Genomic DNA, 27,351 nt, shown 5'->3' with positions numbered 1-27,351 from the left:
GAGATATTAAGAAGGATAAATTATTGTAAATTATAATAATAATAATGCTAAAGATATCAACTAGTTTATCAAAATATTTATATTTGACAACATCTATTGCTTAAACGTACCCATTTATAAATACATTGATTAACAATTAACTAGTCATAATATACTTTTGATAGACATGCTAATTGTCTTTGGTTGTAATCTTGAAAAATTGTCCCTACGTGAAGTATAAATATGATAGTGAGATATATGGCAACTTGTGTCATCTTTTTCTACCATAAATTATATATATATATATATATATATATATAAAATAGTGATATTGATTAGACTTTAAGATGTTCAATAATTTAGTTTGAATTAACTAAATTTTAAATGTGACTGTTTTAGTGAAAAAAATAAATAAATATGATTTGCATGTTAAAATTCAAAGCGACTAAAAGAAGTTAACATAAAAAATAGGAAAACGTAGGTTTTTTTTTAACAAAAGAAATATTACCTTATCACTCCCTATGCTTTACCAATTTTGCATGTCTTTGTTCATTCGAAATTATGTCATAAATAGTCTCTTATGTACAATTTAGTTTCGTTGCAATATTACCTATTTTATACACGTATTCGTTAGAACATTTTCACATATGAATTGTCTTATTTTCATGTCAATTAATAAAATTACTTAAATTGTAATTTGAACACTAGTACATTTTCATAATCTCAATTTATACTTTTTGTCTAATAAAATAAAAGTCTTAATTTATATGTGAAAATTTCAAAAGTTTTTTTTTTTTTTTGGGAGGTAAATGAGAATTTCAAAAGATTATGTACAAAATGGATGGCATTGCAGCATACGTTCTACTAGCAAACATTTCATTTGCACTTTTTTAATTTTATCATTATTTTTTTATATCATACATTTTTAAAAAAATATCATTTATCTCTTTTTAGTTTTTTAAAATTATCAAAAAAGATTATTTTGTCCATTTTTATCAGTTAATTTTAATAATTCAAGATGAAAATTATATTTTTACAATGTTATTCAATTATAAAATATAAATTTTTAACTATTAAAATTAATAGGTAAAAAAGATAAAAATTAATAAAAAAATCTATTTTAATATATATATATATATATATATATTACTAAAAAAATATTAATAATGATTTTTTATAAATATAAAATCAAACTAAACTAATAACAAAACTCTAAAAAATTTAAATGAAATTTTCCTACTTTTAAAATACAAAACACATCAACAAGCATCATAAATTGAGTGTGAATATAAATTTAAAAACTTGGAATCAGCTGCTTATGGTAATGATTAGACTTTAAACATATTCTATGATTAGTTTGAAATTTAACGCAGGCATTTACTTATTTTCTTTTTTACTAAATTTTAGATTTGTCTAGTATAGTGAACAAAATAATTGAGTTGTGCATGTTAAAAAAAAAAAAAAAAGTTAATATAGAAAATAAGAAAAATTACTTTATCACTCCCTATGTTCGGCCAATTTTGCATATAATGTTTAATTATATTTTGGAAATTAAGTCATAATTAGTTTTATTGCAACATCACCTCTTTTATACACGCTTTTTCTTTCTTTTTTTTTTTTTTTTTTGGAACACTTTCACGTGTGAATTGTCTTATTTTCATGTAAATAAAATTAGTTAAATTGTAATTTGACATTAGTACATTTGCATAGCTAATCTCAAATTATATTTTTCATCCTCTAAAAAATAATAGTCTCTCAATTTATATGTGAACATTTTAAAAGATTATGTATAAAATAGATGGCATTACAATATAAATAAAATGCGAGAGTTCTTCTCTAAATTTTAAAAATTACAAAGATATCTACAAGTTTCGCAAATTGAATATAATCATAATTTTCACTGTACCCAAAAAAATTAATAATAATAATAAAAAAATTTACGTGTTACTTTTTATCCAGGTTTTGAATACAAATTCTTATTAGTACTGATAAATGGTAATATCTCAATGGAACCCAATTTCACTTTTTTTTTTTTTTTAATTGTTTTGATCAAGAACAAGATAAGCAGCCTGTTTCTTTCTTTCTTTTTCTTTTTTTTTTTTTTTTTTTTAAATTATAGACAATGGGTTTTTAAAATTTTAATTATATATACTTGAGTGAATACATTTCCCAACTATTGAATCTTCATTAGTCTTCAAGAATGTTTTCGCATTATTGTTTGTTTCATATCAAATATTTTTCCAGTGAGGTCAGATCAACTTTCGGTTCTAAAAGGTCCCTACACGTTTTTGTGTTTTGATAAGAAAGGTCCCTACGTTTCTCGTCTTGACATTGAAGACAAAGAAATGTTCAGGTGGCCCACTCAATAGTTTAGTGGTGTTTTCTGTGTAAACATTAATATTCCAGCTGCCATTGCTCAGGCTTTCACTGTATTCTATCATAATGATATTCATGGCAATTATTACTTTGAATTCGCCAATCTATGACTGAGAAAGGACTACGTATCCTTGTATATTTATTTTGGGTCTATTGTATTTTAATAATCGAAATTGCATTTTTGATTTTCAAATTTTAAATGTTATAGTTTAGATTTTTAAATTTTAATTTGTTGTAGTTTTGTATGATTGATGGTAATAGCTAATAATGATTATAAGGTTCTAACTTAAATAACTCCTGACCAATATTAAAATGCAATATGTTTCATTATTGCTATACAAGCCCTCTAATTTTATTTGTTACAGTTTATATACAAACCCTCTAAGCCTTCTCCAAATATCACATGTCGTTAGCCAAAATATGAATTTCATTAAAATGTATTCAATTAAAATTTAAGGGATTTAATTGTAACATTTTAAATTTGATGGGTTGAATGTGCAATTTTTCAAAACTAATGGTATTAAAATGAAAAAAAAAAACCCTTTATTTTATTTTGTTTTTAATATAAAATATAGAAATTTGAATTCATAATTATTAACTAAAAAAACAATTGCTATAGACACGAGAATATACTCTTTTTATATATGAAAACATTTTTATTTTTATTTATATCGTTTTAGTATTGGAAAAGACTTAATTCTTTGTAACTTTACAAATTCAATATGATCTTTCTTCTTCTTTCTTTTATTTTTTTTCTTATAGGAAAAAATAAATATGATTCATGATTCTATGAATATTTCAAAAAAAAAAAGTTATTTTTAAAAAAAAAAATAAAATACACATAGGAAAAAAAAATTTTAATTATTATTATATGAATGATTGATGTAATAAGTTAATAATAATTTTCCATTATATTAAAATGGAGAATTTATAAAACTTGAGCATGAAGTATATGAGACAAGTGAACAATATACTGGGAGCAGATTGTGACAACCAACGATAAACTAATGGGATATTTTTAGGCTGAAAGTGGATGGATATAAGATACTGGCAGACTACCTTATTAACAAATGTCACCTAATATTTAATTCTACATTGTTCGATGGAAAATGATGATGGTTGAAAGATAAAATAGATATTTTTTTTACAATAGATGGATTTCCAGAGCGGTTAACTTTAAGATTTTTAATCTTGAAGTTAAACGTGCTTCAATAAAAGTAATTATAGATGAGTGATTTCCTAAAAAATCTTAATAAAATAATTTCATATATTTTTTAGCAAAATGCCAAAGGATGGGTAAATGAGAGATAATATTAGTTGGTATGATAGATAATCTCTTAAAAAATCTAAATAAAAAAATCCCATAAAAAATTTCATACATTCTAAACTATGGTGGATAAATGGGAGACATTTGCGTGTGGCTCAGCCTTATCAGCCTTATCAATTTTTTTATTAATTGAAAATCAAGAACCTTGTTTGAAGAAAAAAAAAATTATATATATATATATATATAAATATATATATTTAGAATTCTCTTGGTAAGTTAGGCTTGATTTCATTAAATGAGATGTTCCTTTTTTTTTTAGTTACGTTTGATTTCATTAAATGAGAGGCCCTTTTTTTTTTTTTTTTTTTTTTTTTTTGGGGGGGGGGGGGGGGGGGGAAGCATTGGCGGATGGCCGAGTGGCAGTGCTCTCCCTCAAATTTGTTTCCTTCTTATTTTATTTTTCAAAATTTTCATTTAATTTACTAACTTATCCCTGTATAGCCTAACTGTGCCTCTCTTCTACACTTCGTTTTTGGTAATTTCACCACACCTAAGTGCTTTTGGTTTTAATTTTATTATTTTTATAATTATCTTTTTTGTGTTTAGTAATTTTTATCATTTACATACACCATTATCATTTTTAATTTTTGCATATTTCTCTTTAATTTTCTTAGTATCTACTTTTTTATTTTTTTTCATCTCACTTATCTAAAATTTTTATACTTTTCGATTCTATACTTATTAGCAATTTCTTAGTAATAGCACACTTTTTAATTACAACTGAATATAAAAATATATTTATAATTAAAACTTGAAATATCCTATATAATATTTATTTAATTACTCTTCTTTTATTATTTTTTCATTTTCTAATTTATTTTTGTAAAAAAATTTAGATATTTAAAATATATATTAAATTTTTGAATAACTACGGAGAGATATTTATAAATAAAACATTTATTCCATGACCATCAAAGGATCACGTTCAAAGATGCACTAAGGTTATGTTAGCATTTAAATTGCATATATATATATATATATATATATATAGATATATATCTAGAGTAATTCTACGGTGCAGACGGTCTACACCGTAGAAGCTCTCTATATATTTATAAAAAAAATATTGTTTTAGTGAATATCCTAGTTATTTGAAATAATTAAAATTGATGCATTTTAACCTATGTAATTATTTCTTCAAACAACATTAAAAATAATTCAATAGTTAGTAGTATAATGATTATGCATCTGCCATGGGTTAAACTACCAACATCACTAAGATTTTTAGACAAAAATTATGAATTTGAGCCATGACACTCAATACCAAATAAATAAATAAAGAGGTTACCAAAACATGAATTAACTTCAAGTTTTAAGTTAATTATCCAATATTTAGATTTGAGCTTGTGTTGAATTATGTTCATATCGTGTCATATCGTATTCATGTGCAAGCTGAGTGCAACTCATTAAGCTCTTGACATTTGTTAAATTATCTTATAATTTGTTATTCGATTCATTAACTCGTTGAGAATTTATACAAATTTGAAAATTTAAATTTGACTTAGGTTTCAAATGATAAAATATATATAATTTTAAAACTTGTGAATACGGTTGTTTATTTTTAGATTTTAAAAAAATTAAATTAAAAATAATATATTAATACATGTTTGAAATAATTAACTAAGTTTTTTTAATATTTTAAAATTTTGCATAAATACCAAAAAAAAAAAAAAAACCCTCCTTAATGAATTTATTGCATTTTATCCATTAAAATTTATTAAGTTTTATTGGATGATATTAAAATAAATTTGAGATAATAGTATCAACCAAAATTTATAAATTATTATACAAATTCATATTGTGTTATCATATTTTGTGATATTTTATGAGATCTAATCTCACAAATTAACTAGATAAGCTCAATCAAATTATACAGGCATATGAAAAAAAAAAAAAAATCTCTACCAATACCTATTTTATCTCTAATTTTGCTTTAGAATTAGTTGCAACAACATGGAATAACTTTTAAAACGGACAAGCGATGATAGTTTCAAACTTCAAGCGGGGGTTAAACCATTAACATGGCAATATTCCAAGACTCTTACATCTCTTTGCATTTTTAAGCGCATCGTGAATAGTAAATGACATTTTGTCCTTCTAGTTTTCAAAATTTAACATTGGGTATACATGCTAAAATTTTGTCAAATAGGAAAGATCCATTTGTACCGATCAAACATAAAATTATAATATTAAAAATAATAAATGAAGATGGGCCCATATGTTTTATTGCTTCCCCATTCAAAATACAGGCAATGATAATTTTTAGGATAAATTTGGCATTGCAAAAACATTTTATTGTCAAAATTTAATGTGGTTTAGTAAAGATATCAAAAGAGAGATCCATACAAAATTTAAATTTAGCAATGATACGTTTAAATAACATGTGTTATTGAAGATGCTCGAGTCTAACATCCCATGAATGCATAGCACCACCGTTAATCACGCTGCTGTATACTTTATTATAATTAATGTGTCATTATCTTAGGGCCGAGAGGTCAACAGAAAGCCATGCAGACGATATTTTTTTGGTCAATAAAATATCATACCAATTGCAAATTTTTCTACTTTTTCTTAAAAAAAAAATGGTTAAAATTTGTTAGAACAGGAAAGGACCAAGAAGAGAGAGGACAAAAAGGAATGTGATTACGAAATAATAAATTTGATTGATCGAGACTAACGTGGAATTTGTGGAAGGTGATGTAGAATATCGTAGCCGATTGGATGAGTGTGATGACATGTCCTGCTAGCTGGTTTCTAGTCATTAGTCAACCTAACAGAGCAAAACATGTTCTTGTAAGCATCCTCCTTTTTTTGATAATTCTAAAATTCTGGTGATTTTTTGTGTTTTTGCTTTTTGTCTTTTGCTGTGAGCAAAATTGGGTCTGTTCATATTTAGAGAGTGCTTGGTTGGAAAAATATTTTTTTTTTCTCCTTTTTTATTTATTTTTTCCTTCAAGTTAATAGTGAAAAAGATGTGATAATGATTTGAACTTTTTTTTCTTTTTCTTTTTTTCCAATCATAAGCAGTGATTATAAGATTCCGAAAATGTCAATTTTTATTACTTGATTCTCACAATTATTATTTATTAATTAGGTATTAGTATTGGAGAAATTATTTAGCATTAAAATCGATTTTGGAATTTTTGTTTTAAAGTCTAAACCTGGAAAAAGAAAAAATGTTTTCATGTTTGGAATTTCTCCTACTAGTGGGAATTAACAATAATGGTAGGGGTATTACATTGTTTTATAAAATGTTGTGATAATATCTCATCAAAAAATAAATGTTGTGATAATTTTATTTCATTGGTTTTTATTTAAAATAATAATTTATTTATGTTTTGGCTATATTAAATTTTCAATTAATAACGTATAGACATATAATATTCATATCATTTGATAAATTAATTTAATATCTATAATATTATAGGAAGATTAATTGAGGTTTTGGTTTAACTAATTTTCTGATGAATGCTGTCAAAGGAAGAAAGTGTCCTATTTGGGGGATACAGCCATGCATGTAGTGGTTGCTGCCTTGCTAGCATGCAAGAAAATGTGAATGCATGGTGGAATTGTCAATTGTTGGCGAAGAGGAACAAGATTTTGATGTTCATACAAGGTACTTTTCATTTGAGGGATGAGATGGTTCCTACTGTGTCCATGATTGATAGAACATAGCGATTTTAGGAAAATAATAAAGGCTAAATTGATTGATATGACAGTTTTTCATAATTGAAAAGTGATATTTAGTGTAGTGCTCAACTAATTATAAAAAAGTTTAACATTTAAATTATGTAATCTTGTTTCATTAAAAATAACAAATGATATATTTTATTTTGATATTGAAACTTAGGGATTTGAATTCAGATGATCTAGCCTGCTAAAATTGCAACTTTATTATTGGGCTATCATGCAACTATAACATATTTTATTTTGGTGCTTTACATTTTGTTACTGGTCGGACCCATGAGTTATCACGTGACTAAATTGGTACACGTCAATTTTAATTCTAGCCAATAATTGAATGGCCATATATATATATATATATATATATATATTTTTTTTTTTCCTCCCTAATTGATAAAATTTATGTAATTAGTATGTGAAATTAAAACAAAAACAAAATTGAAGAAAATTATATATAAAAAAAAAGCTTGATCACTTTATACCTAAAAATTGATGTTGAAGCATTTGTAAGATGTAAATCTAAGAGGAATCCACTAAAATTTTTTATTAGTTTCACTTTTATCGACTATGCATTCATTAAAAACAAATTTTATAGTCAATAGATTTTGCTGCAAATGGATTTCAAAATAGGAATTGTAACGAGTAAATATCCTCACTGCCCTTAATTAATGAGACTCTTGGAATCATACTTAAAAGTAAGCCCACTTTATAATACTTGTATCTGAATTTGATCACCTTCAAGGATTTTATTTATTTATTTATTTATTATGTCGGGGTTGGGATTTTAGTATTAAAAACATTTTCTAGTCAGGTCCAGAACTTTCTTTCTAATGAAGGTTCATATGTTCTATCCATTTTTATAGTAGAAGACAACAAATGCGCAGGCGTCCCACCTCTGAAGTCTGTGCTGTTTTCTGAATGAGCATTGATATTCCACCTGCCCTTGCTTGGGCTTCCACTATACTCTATTGTGGTTGGCCATGTTTTTATTTCTTTAAGATCCCAGTCTAATGTTTGGTGGATATAATATTGAAATAGAAGTAGACCCTTTTTCCTTTTTTTTATTTTATTTTATTTATTTATTATTATTATTATTATTTTTTTTAGAGTGTTACGAAGTAGAAGTAGACTAGATCCTTCTTCTGACTTCTAAGAGCATTTTTGTCTTGGTGTTTCTGCAAAGTTCTTAATTAAAAGAGTATAAAAGTAAATCGCTGTAATTAAAAAAAACAATATCATATATTTTTTTTTAAATGTGTAGTGCCTTTTTGTTGAACATTTCTATCATTAAATTGTATATACTGATAATCATAATATTTCATATCAACATATCTTCTATTATAATTTTGGAAAACATTTTTATTTTTTATGTATAAAAATATCAATCTTACTATTGATTATATTAATTATAACTTATTAGCAAAAATAAAAAATATATTAATTATAACTATTTCATTTTATTATATTTGGCCATATCTGCCTGACTATATATTTCGTACTCAATTCCGAACTACTATTTTTTTTTTTGTTTTTTTTGGGAACAGCAATTCAAAACTATAAAATTTAATTTCATATTTTTCACAAAATTGGTATTCAATTTAGCTTATTTAAATTAATAGAATAATAATGCCAAGGCCATCAAATTTTCTTTACCTAATCATAATCCTCTTTTTTTGATAATGTTGTTGGATTAGGATCCTTTTGATCTCATATGATCTAGAATTAAATCCTAATTTTTTTATTTTATTTTATTTTTATGTTTATTTTTATTATTATTTTTACTATTATTATTTTTTTATGGATGAAATCCCATGATGATATAAATTTATTGAGGAATCATATTTTGGAGAGTCCATCTAAACCGTTTTCAGTACATTTTGAAGGGCTTGTTATGAATCTTATTTGGACCCTTATGTTTGGGTCACTTGACAACTCCAAGAGAACTCTATACCCAACAGTCTTTATCCATTTTATTAGACTAGACTCATGGTTTCAATTAAGCCCATTGAAATAGCCCAATTATGAATCTATTTATGGGGAGACAAGAGCTAAATTTCATACCTGTAATTTTAAAATCTCAAAGAAAGTTTCAATTAAAACGAAAGTTTAATCTTATATAATGGAATTCTCCAATCAAATCGATTTCATAGATATTATCAAGTTATGCCCCAAATTTGTATTTGTTGTCCTTGGAAATCTATAGCAATTATAAAAGATATTTTGCATTTGAAGCTTTCTTTTAAAGAAACATTTTCCCCTTTCTTTCATAGAACAAATAAAGTGACTCATTGGATATCCAAACTGTAGTTGAACATTAAGCTTCCATCTCTACAGAAGTTTAGTTTTTCCAATTTTTCTATCTTTCAAAATCGTCTCCTTATGGCTGATGTACAATCCTCATATCAAAAGTTGTCTTTTTTCCAGTGAATTGCATAAAAAGTATTTTACCTAAACGAATTTAAAATGAAAACAACCTCAACTAGGATCTTTAATGTCTTTCCTAAAAACTTGAGCTATTATGTGGTGGACAGAGAATAGGTTATATAATAACCTTTAGAGTATGGTCTCTAAATGACATGGATACTTGCTATAACCTTACCTAGGATTGCAAGCTGATCATTTATGATAATAATGCAAATAAAGTTTGTATTCATTGAGCAAAAATAGGATAAAATGTCAGTAGCTTTTTCTTGGGTTAATATTGTTTCATAGGGTTGTTTCCTTTTTGACATTATCAATAAATCAACCACTCACATCCCCCAATGGGACTTACGTACCCAAACAAAGTACTCCAATGACATGAAATTAAAAGCCATGTTATGGAAGAAGTGACAATTACCAATGATAATCTATATAAAACTAATAAATAATCATAATTTAGACAGCCAGTCATGGTCAACAACCAAAAAACTTACCTCCTTGTGTAATTGCTTCAGTATCTCTATGATTTCATAAAGTCGTGCCGTAATGCTGGATCTTGTTGCCAGCATCTCTCAAGCAACTCTGCGAGCTTTGGGAAAACAGGCCGCAGACCCTTGGAAACCAAGCAACACACAATGCAATACAATATAAGCATCCTTCCAATAAATATATCAAAGATATACACTGAAGCCTATTTCTTCAAATGATAAAATTGTAAATTATTATTAAAATGTCTAGCAACCCAACGAAATCTCTCTCTCTATATATATATAGATTTGTTTTGGTCAGCCAAAGGAAACGGCAATTAAAAAATAAAAATAAAAATGGACCCAAAAAAAAAAAAAGTTATGTTCCGGTTAGCAAATGGAGTTTATGGGGGTACACAACCCAAAAAAAAAAAGAAATTAAAAAGGTTGAATTTAGAATACAGAAAATATTTTTTTGTTTTTGAAAAATATACAGGTAATCAAGCTGTATGAATTTATTACCTTTAAAATCCAAGCTGTATAAATACTAGCAAATTCCGTTCAAAATTACACAACTATATATACTTTTTTAATTATTTCAAGTAGCTAACCTATTTTCAAGGTTTCTGACAAGCGCTACTTGTTCTCTTGCATGTTGCAACTACAAACACATTGCACTATTTTGCTTTGATTTTTAAACTTGGACTTGGAAGGGTTGTATTGGGCTGATTAGGTACACTAACAAGCATACTCATTTTAGTAGAGAGCAAACTGTCATGGCAACAGTGACATTTTTGTAATAAATATCCAACACTCCCAAGTTCCAACAGCACAAACCCCAAATTCTGTTCTCCATGCCCTGCTTTAATTTGGCAGTCTAAACAGAAAAAACAAAGCCCTTTTCCTTCTTGCATCCATCTATCATCACGTATAATGGTTTTAGCGGTGATATTAGGGATATCATGGTGCATTTATCAATGGAATTTCTCACCTTATGTACCAAATTGCCACCGACAGAGGTAATAACATGCAAGTAATAATCGCTTGCCGATTCATATTTGCCACTCTCCTTTTGGTTCCCTATCGTTGATCACTGAGAGGTAATGTTACCTTCTTCTTTTTTTTAAGTGAAAAATTTTACTTTAATATTGTACAGATTTCCACCTCTTTCCACACCCTTTTAAATTTGAGCACTGTCAGACTCCATATAATATTGTTTCCATGTTATCTCCTTCCTTATTGTTGAGTTTGTTTAAAATTTTCATTTTTTGTAAATTTGTTTTTTTTTTTTTTAAATTAATTTATTATTATTATTATTATTTTTGTTTTTAAGAAAAAGACGATAATCATTGAGAAAAAGATGAATCATGAGATACATTAGTGTTTAAATACAAACTCAAGCCGACCAGGGCCATCGTCAATGCATGCACAATAATGATCAATTTGTATTTATCAAAAAAAGAAAAGATCAATTTGTAATGCAAACAAGCAAAGTTTGTCACAGATAGCGCCTAAGACGTGAATGAATTGATTAAATTAATTAGGAAACACTCTTGCAACAAACATTCATACGATTCAAATCTGTTTGATATTTGATATACAAAATATTAATGATTGCTTTTTAATTTATGGCAGAAAAACGAACAGGAATTTCTCCAAGGAGGCCATAGCACCAGGCTTTTTATGTGGACCATTTGGGTAATGTCGATAAGAACTTAATATATATATATATATATATATATAGGGCTTCTACGGTACGGATGGTTCGCATGTGAACCGCATCTAAAATTGATGCTTTTTGAATGAAAACGTCGGCTTTGATGTACTGTACACATTAAAGCCGAAACTTTTATTCAAAAAGTTTCGGCTTTGGGTGCGGTTCGCATGCGGACCATCTGTACCGTAGAATTCTCTTATTCTTATATATATATATATATATATATATATGGGTGAGGCTATGGTGCACACTGTCCGTATGTGGACCACATCAAAGCTGACGTTTTAAAAAAAAAAACTGTCGGATTTGCTGTTATGTACACAGAGCAAAGCTGACATTTTTTTTTTAAAATATCGATTTTGATACGGATCCGCATGCGGACGGACCACACCATAAAACTACCTATATATAAATATTTATATATTTATATATAGATGATATGTGTCTTGGCCAACTCAGAGGCTCGTATCAAAGAATTTGTACGCCGAAAGTCTTGAATTCAAGTTTGTGAGTATTGCTGCTGCTGTATTGAATCTAAAACCCACTTTTACCAGCATCCTAGCTGCACAACTTAGGCATGCATTTAAAAAATTAACTAATGTAACTCTAGTTTTTATTTTTAAAATTTTATTATTTTGATAGGTTTAATTTTATATTGTTGAACAGTATTTCTAGAATGGAAGGCAAAGTTGATTGGTGTATTTTGTTATAGGGATGGGCGGATCAATACTTATGATTTACAAGGGTCCTAGAGTAAATGTCTAGTCCACAAATATAATAAATATACTTCACCATAGCAAGCACAGTAGAAAAATAAAGAAATCAAGTTTTTAAGCTGCACCATGTCAGCGGTCACTTGGATAGTTTTTGCATTGTCCTTGATCATAACAATAGTAGCAATTATGAATCGATAAGTGATTATCACTTGCACGTTATACCCTCTGTCGGCGGCAATTTTGTACTGAAAAATTCCATTGACGAATTGCACCATGATCATCCCTAATATCACCGCTAAAGCTATTATGTGTGATCGATGATGGATGAATGTAAGAAGGAAATGGACTTTGCTTTGTTTAGGCAGCCAAAGAAGGAAGCTAAGTATGGAGAACAGTATTTAGGGCTTGTGCTGTTGGAACTTGGAAGTGTTGTGTGTATATAAGAAGAAACGTCATTTGTGTGTGATTGAGAAGGAAAACTCAGGCTAGCAAAAGAGATGTTTAGGAAGCATGCATTGAGTGTGATTATTTTGGAAACAATTTTATTACTTTTTAAGTTTGGACCATGTATAACTAATTTTCTTTGCCATGTTTATTAGAAAAAATAAAAATCGCACGAACGAACTAAAAGTAAAAAAAAACTATAAGTTATGAAACAAAAACAAAAAACAAGAAACTATCAATGTGGAGCAATGTGAGAAGTTGTTTCTTGGGAGGGCATTCTGCAAAAAACAAAATATGCTAGCTTGGTTAAAATGCCTTGGGATAAATAATTGGACAAAGTTCACCATTCCAAACAACAAAAATCACAAATTTTCAACACACCTCATTCATGCTTGTTACTTATTTACCAAATCCTTCCTTTTTCATGACCACAAAAAATTCCAAATCATCGGTTTAGTACTTGGTTGTTTGTCTGTTTATTATTATTATTATTTTTTGGTTGGATAAAATCCTAAGTTGCTATAAGTTTTTTGAGGAATAATCATACTTTGAAAAGTCCACCCGAACCATTCTTGTGCACATTTTTACTGGCTTGTTTTTTTATCTTATTTGGATCATTATGTTCGGCTTACTTTGACAACACCAAGAGAACTCGACTCAAAACAGTCCTTTGCCCTTTCTTACACTGGAGGTGTGCTCTGAATTAAGCCTATTGAACTAGCCCAGTCATACTTCGATATATAGCGGTGACAAGAGCTGAATTTCCAAGCCTGGAATTTTAAAATTTCAAAGCAGATTTTGATTAAATGAAAATCTAATTTTAAATAATGTTTTTTTTCTAATAAAATCGAATTTATATTTGATATTATCAAGTTATGCCCAAAATTAACCTAAACACCACAAATCCAACTCAATTGTTTGGAATGATCTGTCAAATTGGATAGATTTATGCCAACCTCCAAAGTCACTCTAAAACTACATTAATGCTAAACAAGCATGGACATATCAGAAAACTCTCCGGTTTTTTCATATATTTTCTAAAGTAAATAATTTTGGGGGGGGGGGGGAAAGAAAGACAATCATGCGTAAGTTTAAAAGTTATTCCTATTAATTTGTTTGATAATTATATTAAGTTAGATTTAGCCTCTATTTGGCAGAGCCCTTTCTCTTTTTTTTTTTTTTTTTTTTTTTTGGGCTTAAAAACTCTATTTGAAGGTCAAAAGTTCTTTTATAAAAAAATAAAAATGTTTGATAAAAATCAATAATTACTTGTTGATCAAAAAATAAGTTTTTTTAAGCTGTTTTAAAATTATCTAAAAAAACTCTATTTTGAACTTATACGGGAAGCTCAATGGATCATTTAATAATATTTTCTTTTTTAACAATTCTACCCTCATTAGTTTTTTAAAATATCAAATTTATCTAAATTAAACGTTAAGTAAGAAACCGATTCCTTCTCCTTCTTTTCGTTTTCTTCCACAAAAGTTTCCTGCATAACCACTTTTTAGAAAAAGCTAAAGAATAATAAAAAGAGTATAGAGGTAATTTTTTTTGCCTTTTATTTTTTGCTGGCCATTAATTCATTTTGCTTTGTGTTAACTTTTGTTTCCCCTTCTTCCATTGTGTTAATGTGTATTGCAGTTCATCATTTTTTTTTTGGGTAATACTGGGGCTTATCACATCCCACCAAATAAATTATTTGATTGATTTGAGAGCAGTTTTTTAGGGATACTTTTGAAGATCTAGAAAAGGATACATTTTAGAGCAAACAAAAAGTTGAGATATTGAGTTTAGATTAATTTTGGCACTTAGTTTGATTCGATTGATTTGAGATTAGTTTTTTACTTTCTCATACTCTGGTAATAAATAAATTAGCTATGTATTGTACATATATAATATATAATGGTTTACATAATTCCTTTTAAATTTGTTTTTGTTATTTTAATTTGTTAAATTTTATTGATCTTAATTGTTCAATTTAGTAGAAAATGTCAAAACCAACTCAACAAACTCAAGGAGATGGTAATGGGAAGAAAAATATTAAAGCAGATTGAAATAATTTTACTCTTGAGTCATTTATCAAAATTTGTGTGAACGAGACATTAGTTGGAAACCAATCATCAGGGCACTTGAGCAAAACTGGATGGAAAAATGTCATTAGCAAATTCGCTCAAGTAACAAATAAGAATTATGATTACAAGCAATTAAAAAATAAATGGGATGCAATGAAAAAAGATTGGCAGCTTTGGAAAAATTTAAAAATACATGAATCAGGCATAGGGTAGGATCTAGTGAGACAAACAATTTCTGCTAACGATCATTGGTGGGAGACAAATTGAAGGTGAGGTTTAAAATTTTATTGTTTAGTGTTTAAATACGTTTTAAGTTTAGGTTTAATATATATCATGACATGTATATGATTTAATATTATTGTAAGAAAATCCTGAAGCATCAAAATTTCGAGCCCAATGTTTGAAATTTGTTGACCAGTTGGATATATTGTTTAAGGATGTTGCTGCTATAGGAGAGGGAGCTTGGGCACCTTCTTCAGGATATGTACCAAATGATGTTGGTGATGGATTATCTAGGGAAAGAGTAAATGATTATGATATAACTGATGGTTTGGATATGAACTTTATTGATGATCTAAATTTTACTAAGAGAATTGAGGACATTGGTAATGATTTTGATGTATCGAATTCTATGCTTCGCGCTTCCACACAATATAAGGGAAAGAAAAGGAAAAAAAAAAATAATGACACTAGACGTGGAGTTGCAGCAAAAGTATCTAAATAATTAGATGGCATACGTACTGCACTTGAGAATATGAATAAAGATGATCTTAGTTGTAGTATTCCTAAAGTAATTGACATGCTGTGTAATATACTAGGAATTGAGAATGGAAGTAAACTTTTGATGGCTGCTACAAAACTATTTCTTAGGAAAGAGAATAGGCAAATGTTTGTTGCCATTAAGGATTTTGATCTTCGAATTGAATGGCTTGAGCAAATGAAATAATATTATGTCATTATGTATTTTCTAAATATTTATGTTATTTCCTTGATGTAATGTCCTCACTGTGGTCACATATACATTTGAATTATTCAGGATTTATACATCTAATTTTTATATTACTATCTTATAATGTTTTAAGTTTATAAATTTTAAATCTTTATCTTACATGTTTTAATATATTTGTTGATACAGATATGAAATCTTCTAGTAATGATTCTAATAGTAATTCTAAATATAATGATGATGATAATGAAGTTGAAGAAGAACTTTTAGATATGATAGTTGCAGAAGTAGCATTGCTTGTAGATCATTTTATTAAATATTATGTGAAAGAACCATGTAGGACATCTCCTCATAGTTGCAGAATGGAAAAACATGTATTTATGAAATTATGTAAATTGTTGAATCAATCTTATAGATCAAACAATGGAAAAAATATAAACTTAAAAGAAATAGTAACTATCTTTTTAATAATTTTAGGCCATGGACTTGGTAATAAAATGGTTTAAGGGAGATTTCAACATTCAGGTGAAACTATATCTAGATGGTTTGAAATTGTACTAGATGTTGTTTCATGTATGACAGTTGATTTCAAAAGACCTAGTGATCCACAATTTAGAATAGTTCCAAAAAAAAATTAAGGATGATAAAAGACATTGATCATATTTTAAAAATTGTATTGGAGCAATTGATGGGACACATATACTAATTGTAGTTCCTAGAGCAAAGCAAATATCATATATTGGAAGGAAAGACACTCCTACACAAAATATGATGCCGTGTGTGATTTTAACATGTGTTTTAAATTTGCATAGGCTGGATGGGAGGCACTGCTCATGATACACGTATTTTTTTGGAGGCTCTTCGTAGATAAACATTACATTTTCATCATCACCAAGAGGCTTGTGAATTTAAAAATTGTTATTTATATTATGATTTATGTTTTCACATTTAATTTATTTAATTATTTTTATGTGTTAAAAACATTATTTAATTTAAATGTTTTTCTTTAATGTAGGTAAATATTATTTAGTAGATGCTGGATATCCTCATATGAGGGGTTATTTAAAACTATATAAAGGTGAACGATATCATCCTCCTGATTTTAGTCGTGCTAGTCTTCCAAGGGGAAAAAAAAGTATTTAATCATGCACATTCATTGTTAAGGTGCACAATTGGAAGAACTTTTGGTGTTTGGAAAATAGATGGAGAATAATGCATGAAATGCCAAGTTTTCCTTTTGAAAAGAAAGTAAAAATTGTGAATGCTTCAATTGCTCTATATAACTTCATAAGGATTCATGCCAACAAAAATCAAGAATTTAGCCTTTATGATAATGATAAGGAATTATTACTTACAGGAGAAGAAATAAATGGAGATGAAAAAATTGTTGAAGCAAATAATTATGGTGTTCTATATGAACAAGAGATGAACGATGAGTGTGATCGTATAGCAAATTTTATTATGTTTCAATATATATATATATATATATATATTAGTTTGTATAATTTAAAAAATTTATGAAAGACTACTATGATACACATTTATTTTACTTTTGTTATTTCGCTATTTATATACAAAAGTGTCAAAATATGTTATATGATAATGAGTTACAATATATTTTCAAAACCATATAAATAACATTTAATCGGTAAATTGAAAATAATACAAATCATAAACAACTCTTTTTACCAAATTAATTTTATCAATGTTAATTTTTATAGATGATGTATTTTTCTCATATATATTGTTTAAAAAAAATTATGAAATTATTATAATAAAAAATAATATTGTAAAGTTTTAAATCAAAAACACTTTTAAATTATATTGCCAAATACTTAATTTAATGTTTACAATATTTTTTTAATTGACAACCAAACAATTAATATCTTCTTAAAAAAAACTCTTTTTAAAAGAAATTTACTGACAAAAACTCTACTAAAAATTCTATTCAAAACAGCACTGTCAAACAGACTCTCAATGTTTGACTTCTTTTCTTTCTTTTTCAATGAAAATTTAATTCAGCTTCTTTAAATAATTTTTTTATCAAACATTGTAAAATTAATTAAAAATTAAATTTTATAGTCATTTACATATTTTTATTATATGATAACCAAATTTAAATCTATTAAAAATATGGTAAGAATATATATGAATTTTTGTTCACATTGGGACGAAAGAATTCAAATTCTGAGCTTTCAAAAAGTTTCTATGGAATTTAAAATATAGCGAGAGAAAAAAAAAAATAGTAGCATATCCTGTCGAGTAACTTCTTGTATCTATTCCAAATATCAAACTTACCCTGAATTTTTATTTGTTTTTTGCATTTCTGTATAATTTCTCAATTAATTACACAGAAAAAAAAAAAAAACAAAAACAGAATTAAAAATCCACAAACAAAAACAAAAACAAAAACAAAAAACAAAAAACAAAAAACAAAAAAGGGAAAGAAAAAATCACAACATTTCTTATTCTGAAGCCGCAGGATATTTGCAAAGTTACAATGCTCATCCAAACCATCACCACCCTTCTTTACAGAAAAGTGCTACTGACATAAATGTGCAAGGAAAAGGCAATGGTCGGTCTTTAAACCGAAAAAAAAAAAAAAAAAAGGCTAACAAATCAAATAGAAAAAGTAAAATAAAGATTAATAATCTGGACCAATTACTGTACATGGTGGGTAAAAAAAAAAAACTGGGGGAAAGGCCTAAACAAAGAATCAGAAACTCAGTGATGTCCCCGTCTAAGAACGGACAGAAATCCTCCAGATGATCTACGCCGTTCCTCACCATCATCTCCCACCTGTTCCATGAAGTTGCATAATTAAGTCTTTTACCTAAATGAATTTAAAATGAAAACAACCTCAACCACGATCTTTTCAAGTCTTTCCTAAAACCTTGAGCCGTAATGAGGTGAGCCGAGAATAGGTTATATAAAAGCTTTTACAGTATGGTCTTAGAATGGCATGGAGACTTGCTATAACCTTACCTAGGATTGCAAGCTGATCATTTTTTATAATAATGCAAATAAAATCTGTATTCATCGAGCAAAATTAGTATAGAATATCTGGAGCTTTTTCTTGGGTTAATATCGTTTCACAGGTTGTTTGCCTTTCGACATTATCAGTAAATCAACTACTCACATCCCCTAATGGGACATATATATACAATGTACTCCAATGAGATGAAATTAAAAGCTATGTTAGGGAAGAAGGAAATGACAAACAAAAAGGATAATCTATATAAGCTATTAAATAATCATAATTTAGACAAGCAGTCTGCTCAACAACCAAAAACTTACCTCCTTGGCTAATTGCTTCAGTATCTCTGTGATTTCAGAGAAGTCGGGCCGTAATGCTGGATCTTGTTGCCAGCATCTCTCAAGCAACTCTGCGAGCTTTGGGTTTGTATGCTTTGGGATAACAGGCCGTAAGCCCTGGAAACCAAGCCAAAGAAGTAAAATAAAATCAATTACAGAAACATCCTTCCAATATATCATAGATATTCGAAGAAGCCTATTTCTTCAAATTATACAACTCTCAATTATTACTAAAGCGTCTCACAACTTGTCCCAACTCCTGCCTCAACGTAATCTATATGGTAAACTAAACCAACTCCAGGATGATCTGAGACAATATTGTACCTTTTGGACCACTCCAACAGCTGCTTGTAATGGGGTTAAATACTCATATGGTAGCTGCCGATTGAAACACGAAAAAAAGTTGAAGCTGAAGTGGCCAAGACAAATAACAAACATGTTAAACTATAATTTCCATCAATGAATAATACCTTTCCCGTTAGTAACTCCCATAACACGACTCCAAAACTGAAAACATCAGCCTTGTGATCATATGGCTTGTGTTCTATAACCTTCAATGCAAAACAACTGTTGTAAGAAAATGACAAGATGAGCAACCTTCCATGAGACTATGCCTAAAACTTCTACCATGTGAATCACTTACTGTTATTTATCATCTAGGAATTAGGACTGAAAAAGATTAAGACAAAAGATTCACATATATGGCAGGAATTTTATGGCTCTTTTCACTCATGTCAGCTTTACGTGACACTTGATATGGGAAAGGAGTAGAACTAGTATTGCACTAATTTATTAATTCATAAATTTTTTTACGAGAGGGATATCATCTTTGCATCTTAAAATAAGCTCAACACCTGGAACAAATCTGAGTCTGAAGCTGATAAAAAAAATGAATACAACTTACCAGCCAAATCATTCACTACAAACTTTTCTAGGATAATAGTAAATCAGAAAGTATGATTCACAAAGAAAAGAATATAAGTATGTACCATCAAGTTTACTTATTTTTCCAGTGAAGGAAGAAGATAGAAAATTTTGAACAAGTCAAATGCCTTTTCACTCAGCTTCTTCATCATTTAAAGATGGCAACTACCACTCTGGTAATGTACATATTTCACTTGAAATATTTAAATAAATACATATAACAGACTTAAATTATATGTAACAGCCATAAGTCATATAATTATTTGAATCCAAGTCTGTTGATATTTTAAAGCGCAAAGGTGCTGATAATCCAGATGCCTAAAATTTACTAGAATTTCAAAAATAGAAGGTTCAAACAAGTAACTATACACACCTCGGGAGCCATCCAACGATAAGTCCCAGTTTCTGCTGTCATAACTCCAGATTGAGCTTTTACCCTGGCCACCCCAAAATCAGCAACCTTAACAACCTGAAAGGTGATAAAGAAGTTCTAAAACATGACAAAAGCACAACAAATACAATAAAATATTCACCCAAATTCTCTTACATTCAACAACATAAGTACACTTGAACTGAATAGTCAAACCAAAAAAATTAATAAGATAAATGCTTACTTGCTAAAAATTATAATGAGCATGGATCTCAAAATGAAAACAGAAGTAAAGAAGATATAAGCATGGAAACACCAATTACTATCCTGAATATATATATATATATATATATATATATTTAATGGAACACCTAGGAGGATCTTTATGTAATTTTCCCTAGTTTTTTTTTTTTTTTCAAACTTTAATGTCATATAGTGATGTTCTAAAAATATTTACAGCATGATATTTTAATATAGAGGGGAAATAACGAATGAGATTCACATCAAAATAATTTGGAAAAAAATAAGTCACTTACATCATTTTCATCCATCAAGAGATTTGCAGCTTTTAAATCTCTATGAATTATGTTATTTTGGTGCAAGTAGTTCATTCCCTTGGAAACATCTATTGCAACCTTGAGCAAGGATGGGAGCTTAAAAACACCCTTTTGTTTATGCAAGTAGTCATATACACTTCCACCAGACATAAATTCTGAAATAAGATGAGAAACAAAATTTTAAAATGGAGATGGACTTCAAGGAACAAAAGTTGACAAGGTCTCAACTCAGAAACATTTCGTTAAGTGACCATAAAACCTTATGGTATTCACCTGTTACAATACACAGACTTGGAGGCTTGGTACATGCACCTATGAATTGTACAACATTCTTGTGTCGAACTTTCCTGAAAAGTTCCAGACATGATAAAGATCAAGAAACTGATAAAGCAAAGCCAAACATAAAAAATACAAATAAAAATCTGAGACTAATAAAGGTATCAACATGTAATTGTATGTCCACCAGATAATTAAGATAGAATAAAATTCCTGCAATATCTAAAAATAACCAGGATATCTAGAAACACAGAAAGCTAATCTTTAAAACACCACTTCTGATGTTTCTATGAAAAGTATATAACCTAATTCACGAAGATCCCACAAAATCTGATGAACAAGAAACAGATCAATGAAAGCTGAGAAAGTTCTATAGATCAGTTTTAAAATACCTCATTATAAAGACTTCCTGGGCAAACTCTCGCTGCATGTCTGTATCTATGCGCTCAGGCTTGAGGATTTTGATGGCCACCTCCTGACTACAGTATGTACCTTTGTACCTGATTTGTCAACACATTCATTTAAACAGAACATTCAATCAAAACAAACTTAGAAACCTCCCCTCCCCTAGAGAGAGAGAGAGAGAAAGGAAAGGGAGCAAATGAGACTAGTGTACTTCAAACATACAGATCACCATATGATCCAGATGCAACTTTGTTTTCGAACTTCAAGTGTTTCAGATCAATTTCCCATACATCAGTTCCATCATGAGGTATAGTTAGATGGTCAGGTTCACATTTGATCACCGTTTCAGGCTCAAAAACATGAGAAGATATTGATTGATGATCTGACCAAGGCTGCTTCTGCACAGCAATCCAAACTCAAATTTAAAAAACAGAAGCATACAGCATAGCACAGCAAGTTGGCAAAGAGAAGAAACTAAAATCACAAAAGAACATATACAGTTCATGTTGACATTGTGAAGCTGAAAAACAAGAAGGCATTGTTCCTTGTCAACTGTCTTACACAAAAGAACGATGAAGTAGCATAAAATTACCTCAATTTTCAGAAGTTTCCTTTCCAATGCAATTCTAAGCTGCTCCGTTTCCTGTTTCAACAACAAATCTGTCAAGTAATTGATCATAAAATGAAATTTGTCTCAAAAATTAGAAAATGGCAAAAGTTACAATAACTAGAAACTGACTCTGTATAGAACCAAACACACCTTAATCATTTAAACAAATAGCTGGCGTAATGCATTTGCTTAAGGACAAACAAGAGGTTAAATTTTACACCAACTGAATTTTCGAAGTGCTTAGTATGCATGGCTATCTCTTGATGCCATGTAATAAAAAGGTATTGAATTACTTTTCCTGTAGAAATATGCCTTTCTAGCAGCTTCCTTTGAGTCTATATAAAATACATGTAATTACCTCATAAGGCCAGCCATCAACAACAAAGACATCCAAGGAGTAACCATCAACTGTGGAAAATGCATGTGCTTCTTGGATGTTCAAACCAATCTCCGCAAGCAAGGAAGTCAGCTACAAATTTGGAACAAGAAAGGAAACCAATTAAAATGAGAAACACCACCATGCAATTAAATATCAAAACTTCAAGAACAATTTTATTTACACTCTAGGTGCATTAGACTGAGATGGAGACTATATAAGTGGAAATGAGTTAAGTCATTCACGTTCAAGTTGCAGATTAGTAAACTTGAATTACAATATATGTTAAACTCAAAATATGTTTTTTGCCATAGTCATGGAATTTGCTTGCTTAAACACATGCACATTAAGATTTAGAAGATCAGATGAATATTCTGTTGTTATATTTAGTAAAAAAACAAAAAAAATACCTGACTGAGTAGTTTTGGCTTGTCATCTGACGAGAAAGTAATTTCATGCATGGGTCTGCAAGATTGTCAATGAGAAGACAATACCCAAGTTTACTAGAGGAAAATAAGTTAATTTGGCCATCCATATATAAAAACATAACCACATTGTTTGACTAGCACATTTTGGTTATGTTGAAGATTCACTTGCCAAAATATAAATAAACATAAATGAAAAGTCAAAATTACTAGTCATGGCCTTCACAATTACTTTAAACTCAAAGCTATAATATATACATATATTGTTATTATTATTAGTATTAGACACACAGAGAGAGAGAGAGAGAGAGAGAGAGAGAGAGAGTTAAGACTGAAAGGTCTTAGAACATTACAGAATCCCAGGATGCAGAGAACAGCAAAACGACAATGGCCAAAGTCCAGGCAATTTAAAACAATTTCTGGAGTTATTATACATAGATGAAGGTGTATTAATCACATAGATAACAGTTTATATTCTTAAAGCTTACCATATAATTAAGTATATAGACAGGATTTTAGTCAAATTTGTGACATGCCAAACCAGATGTCATTCAGAAAGGAAGTAACAAGATTCTCAAGACATAAAGAGACAAGGGTATTCACCGGGAAAATTTTGCATGGGCATGTACAGAATGTTCCTCATCTTGATCATCTACTTTGTTGGCTTCTAGTGCAAGGGCTTCAAGGTTAGGAGATGAACCAAAGGCAGGTGGTGGATGGACACTGACATTTCAAAACCCAGCTAGAGTTGTCAGAATCCTTAAAAAAGAAGAATGAGGCAAATGCAGAAACAATTGCATAACTTTTAGTCACAGACAGCCAATGTGACATTTATGGGAGCTGCATTTGAAAACTTGAATAAATCTCAGAACTAAAATAAAATGAGGCATAATGCAGAAACAATTGCTTAACTTTTAGTCACAGACAACCAATGTGACATATATGAGAGCTGCATTTAACGACTTTGAATATAGCTCAGAACTAAAATAAATGGTACCTTAGTTTGCCAGGATACATTGGAGAACTTTTGGCAACTTTTTTACTAGGAGAACCTGAATCGTGCGAATTAGCTGAACTCCCATCTGAAATTGGATGAACCTACACAACATTGTTATTCCAAGATGCATTAGGTCATTCAGCAAAGTTTAAAAATAATAAAAGGAATCAAAAAGGAAAAGTATTATAATTAAAGAAAGGGAAAAATACTTCAACTCGGAATGTAGAATATATTGATAAAATTAGATGGGAACTTTAAAACATTAAGGAGATTTGACTGTTGATTATAATTTTGACTTGTGGTAAAATTTCCATACACTGAAGAACGTATATAATAGCAAATTCTGTATTCATAGTCCAGTTGAACATGCATGGGAGTTAAAAGAAATATGAACATCTAAAGCAAAAAAGATATGCTGTTATCGATTGTTATTTACATTTAAAACAGTCATGAGTCAAAACAATGTTGAATTTTGAAGAAAAATCTACTTTTTTTTGGGAGATGATTAAAAATCCATTTATGTCTCTAGAAAAGTGGAATCTGTTGACCAACATACAATGGATGTACAATCCATCCAATCTCATTACTCTTACAAATCTGGTTTTTAATAGACTCACTTAAGGAAACCATAAAAACACAAAACCATTACAACATGAATTAATTATGTGGTCAATTTTAACTGACAATAGCATTGACATTCGACCAGGCTAGGTAAATGGCAATGATGGTAAAAGACATCACCCTCATATTACAGCACTTGCATGAGCTCCATTTTACTCACGGGAAAGCTCCAGGGAGCCAAAGTAGATGGAACATGTTATCCTAGAGAAAATAAGCAAAAACAGAAAAAGGGTCCTAGACAAAGACTCTACGGTAACTTTTGACTCAAGGATAAACACGGTGATCAAAGTTCACCTTACATCTTGTACTAAATAAGAGTCATAAGAACACCCTTTAACACGGACAAAAACACTGACTGTGACATAACAAACCGTGCTCATGATTTATGTCATTGGCAGTGACACGTGGGACCTGATTGAAAAGCCAATTTCTAAACGAAATCAATGAAAGGACTACAGCAAATAATCCAATTAAAAAAAGTGCATTAACCAAAAGATAAGTCACATGAATTAACGAGAAATTTATGATCCATAATGTGAGATTGGAATCCTTTTAAGTCCACAACACCAAACAAAGACTGGATATCATAAATAACCATTTAAAGAAAAACAACCAAAATATCATTAGGTTTGCAAGGTAACAATCAAGAGGCAAAATGGGCAAAATGGGTAAGAAATATTTAAATCCAAGTGGTGCCTGGTCAACTCAGGCCCGTCTTCCTTCCAAACCAAACTCACCTGTACAAGTCGAACTTCAATTGCAGGTCGATTTGCAGGATCATGTGCCAAATGCATTAATCTTTTATGCATTAGAACGTCTTCAGCCCTCTCCACGTTCACATCCAGTGCGTAACTACGATGCAATATAACCACAACCAAATGGTTCAAAGCAATCAATATCTACCGAAAAAAATAAAACACTTCAAATTGCTTAAAAACTCCAAAAAAAAAAAACAAAAAAACAAAAACAAAATGGAAAAAATAAAATCAAAATCTCAAAAACCTAAGTCAAGAACATTTACGCTTTTGAGAAATAGATAGAGCGAGAGTGAGATAAAATCAGCCAAAAAAAAAAAAGTAGAGAAATGCTTAATACATGAGATCAAATCTACTTCATTATAAACTGCTCTAATCTGTAAAGTTCCTTCGCAAATTTGCTACTTTACTAAATTTACATCAAAGCAGGAAAAAAAAAAAACCTAAAATAAGAAAAACAAAAAAGATATTCCATAACCGACATATTCAAAAATTAGTATTCCAGTAACAGATTCAAAGATCAAAACAAAAACCAAAACCACGACGATGATAAACACTTTTGTACAGTGTTTATACACACACACACACACAAAAAAAAAAAAAAAAAAAATACATAACAAAAAAATAATGATAATAAAAGTATCATAGAATAGAGCGAAAGCGATGGCACGGTAAAGGTACCGAGTAGGGAGACGATTGAAGTGAGCCCAAAGGTCATCATCAAAACCAGGCTGATTAAACTCCTCTCTGTTGGAATCCTTAAGACGACGAAGGACCTCATTATACACCTCTAGTTTCTGTCTCTGTTTACGACTCTGCGCCGGCGACGTCGTATCGTGAACTCTACTCCCACAGCTCTCGTTATCCTCCATCACCATTTGAAGAAAAGCTTAACAAAATAAAAAAATATATGTATAAAAATAACAACAATTTTCGAGGAAAAGAAAAAAAAAATGCGAGAAAGTTAAAGATCGCCGGTTTGGTTTTACGTGAACGTGGTTGGTTGATAGGCTGCGAAGTACAACCGAGAAACGACGAGCTGGTTTTTTTATAAAGAGACGCGGATTTAAGAGTGTGTACGAGAACCCCAAAAAAACATAAAAAATAAAAAAAGAATTAAAAAATGTAAAAATAAAAAATTAATTTATTTTCACGAAAGAAAGAAGAAATACAGACTAATCTCTATTCTCTGGGTTCAGTTCTCCTGTGCGAGTGTGTGTATTATAATATTTTTCCTGCTTTCTCTCTATGTATATAAATGATACTAATATGTGTGTGAATTTTCGCGGAATGTTTTAACGGCGTAATGCGCACCATTGAATCATGCCGAGGTGGATTCTATCTACCTGATCCTCCTTTGCTTATTTTATCTTTTCTGAATTAATCCAGTTTGGACCCACCCAATTTCAGCGAAACGAAGCCGTTTCAGCAACCATTTTTTTTTTGGCCCTCAAAATGGCACAAAATAATTATTTTAGGGAATTATTATTATTATTATTGGTAATCATATGATTAAGGAAATTAATTAATTAATAAAGAGATTGGGTTTTAATTAAAATAAAATAATCCCT

General features: G+C 29.2%; 1 protein-coding gene across 4 annotated transcripts; it reads right to left on the bottom strand.

Annotated features, from left to right (window-relative positions):
- Positions 1-18,590: 18,590 nt before the first annotated feature.
- Positions 18,591-27,092, bottom strand: LOC107427400 (serine/threonine-protein kinase STY46). 4 transcript variants are annotated; one of them, XM_048480468.2, is made up of 17 exons: positions 26,957-27,092; positions 26,462-26,669; positions 25,763-25,877; positions 24,405-24,505; positions 24,011-24,130; positions 23,393-23,447; positions 22,965-23,075; positions 22,589-22,639; positions 22,219-22,394; positions 21,984-22,091; positions 21,589-21,662; positions 21,295-21,470; positions 20,762-20,857; positions 19,935-20,015; positions 19,789-19,842; positions 19,447-19,581; positions 18,591-18,948 (listed from the first exon to the last, which is right to left on the bottom strand). In XM_048480468.2, the coding sequence occupies exons 2-17, from the start codon at positions 26,656-26,658 to the stop codon at positions 18,874-18,876; spliced, it is 1,725 nt and encodes a 574-aa protein (XP_048336425.2). In that variant the 5' UTR covers positions 26,659-26,669; positions 26,957-27,092; the 3' UTR covers positions 18,591-18,873. The 4 variants fall into 4 exon arrangements, 3 of the variants coding, with proteins under 3 accessions (XP_048336425.2, XP_048336424.2, XP_048336426.2); XM_048480467.2 differs by having other exon boundaries at positions 26,770-27,027; XR_007242872.2 differs by lacking the exon at positions 18,591-18,948 and having other exon boundaries at positions 19,495-19,581; positions 19,935-20,031; positions 26,462-27,034.
- Between the last annotated feature and the right edge of the window lie 259 nt (positions 27,093-27,351).

This window comes from Ziziphus jujuba, chromosome 9, assembly GCF_031755915.1.
Source record: "Ziziphus jujuba cultivar Dongzao chromosome 9, ASM3175591v1".
NCBI lineage: Eukaryota > Viridiplantae > Streptophyta > Magnoliopsida > Rosales > Rhamnaceae > Ziziphus > Ziziphus jujuba.
This window is presented reverse-complemented; position numbering and strand designations above follow the sequence as displayed.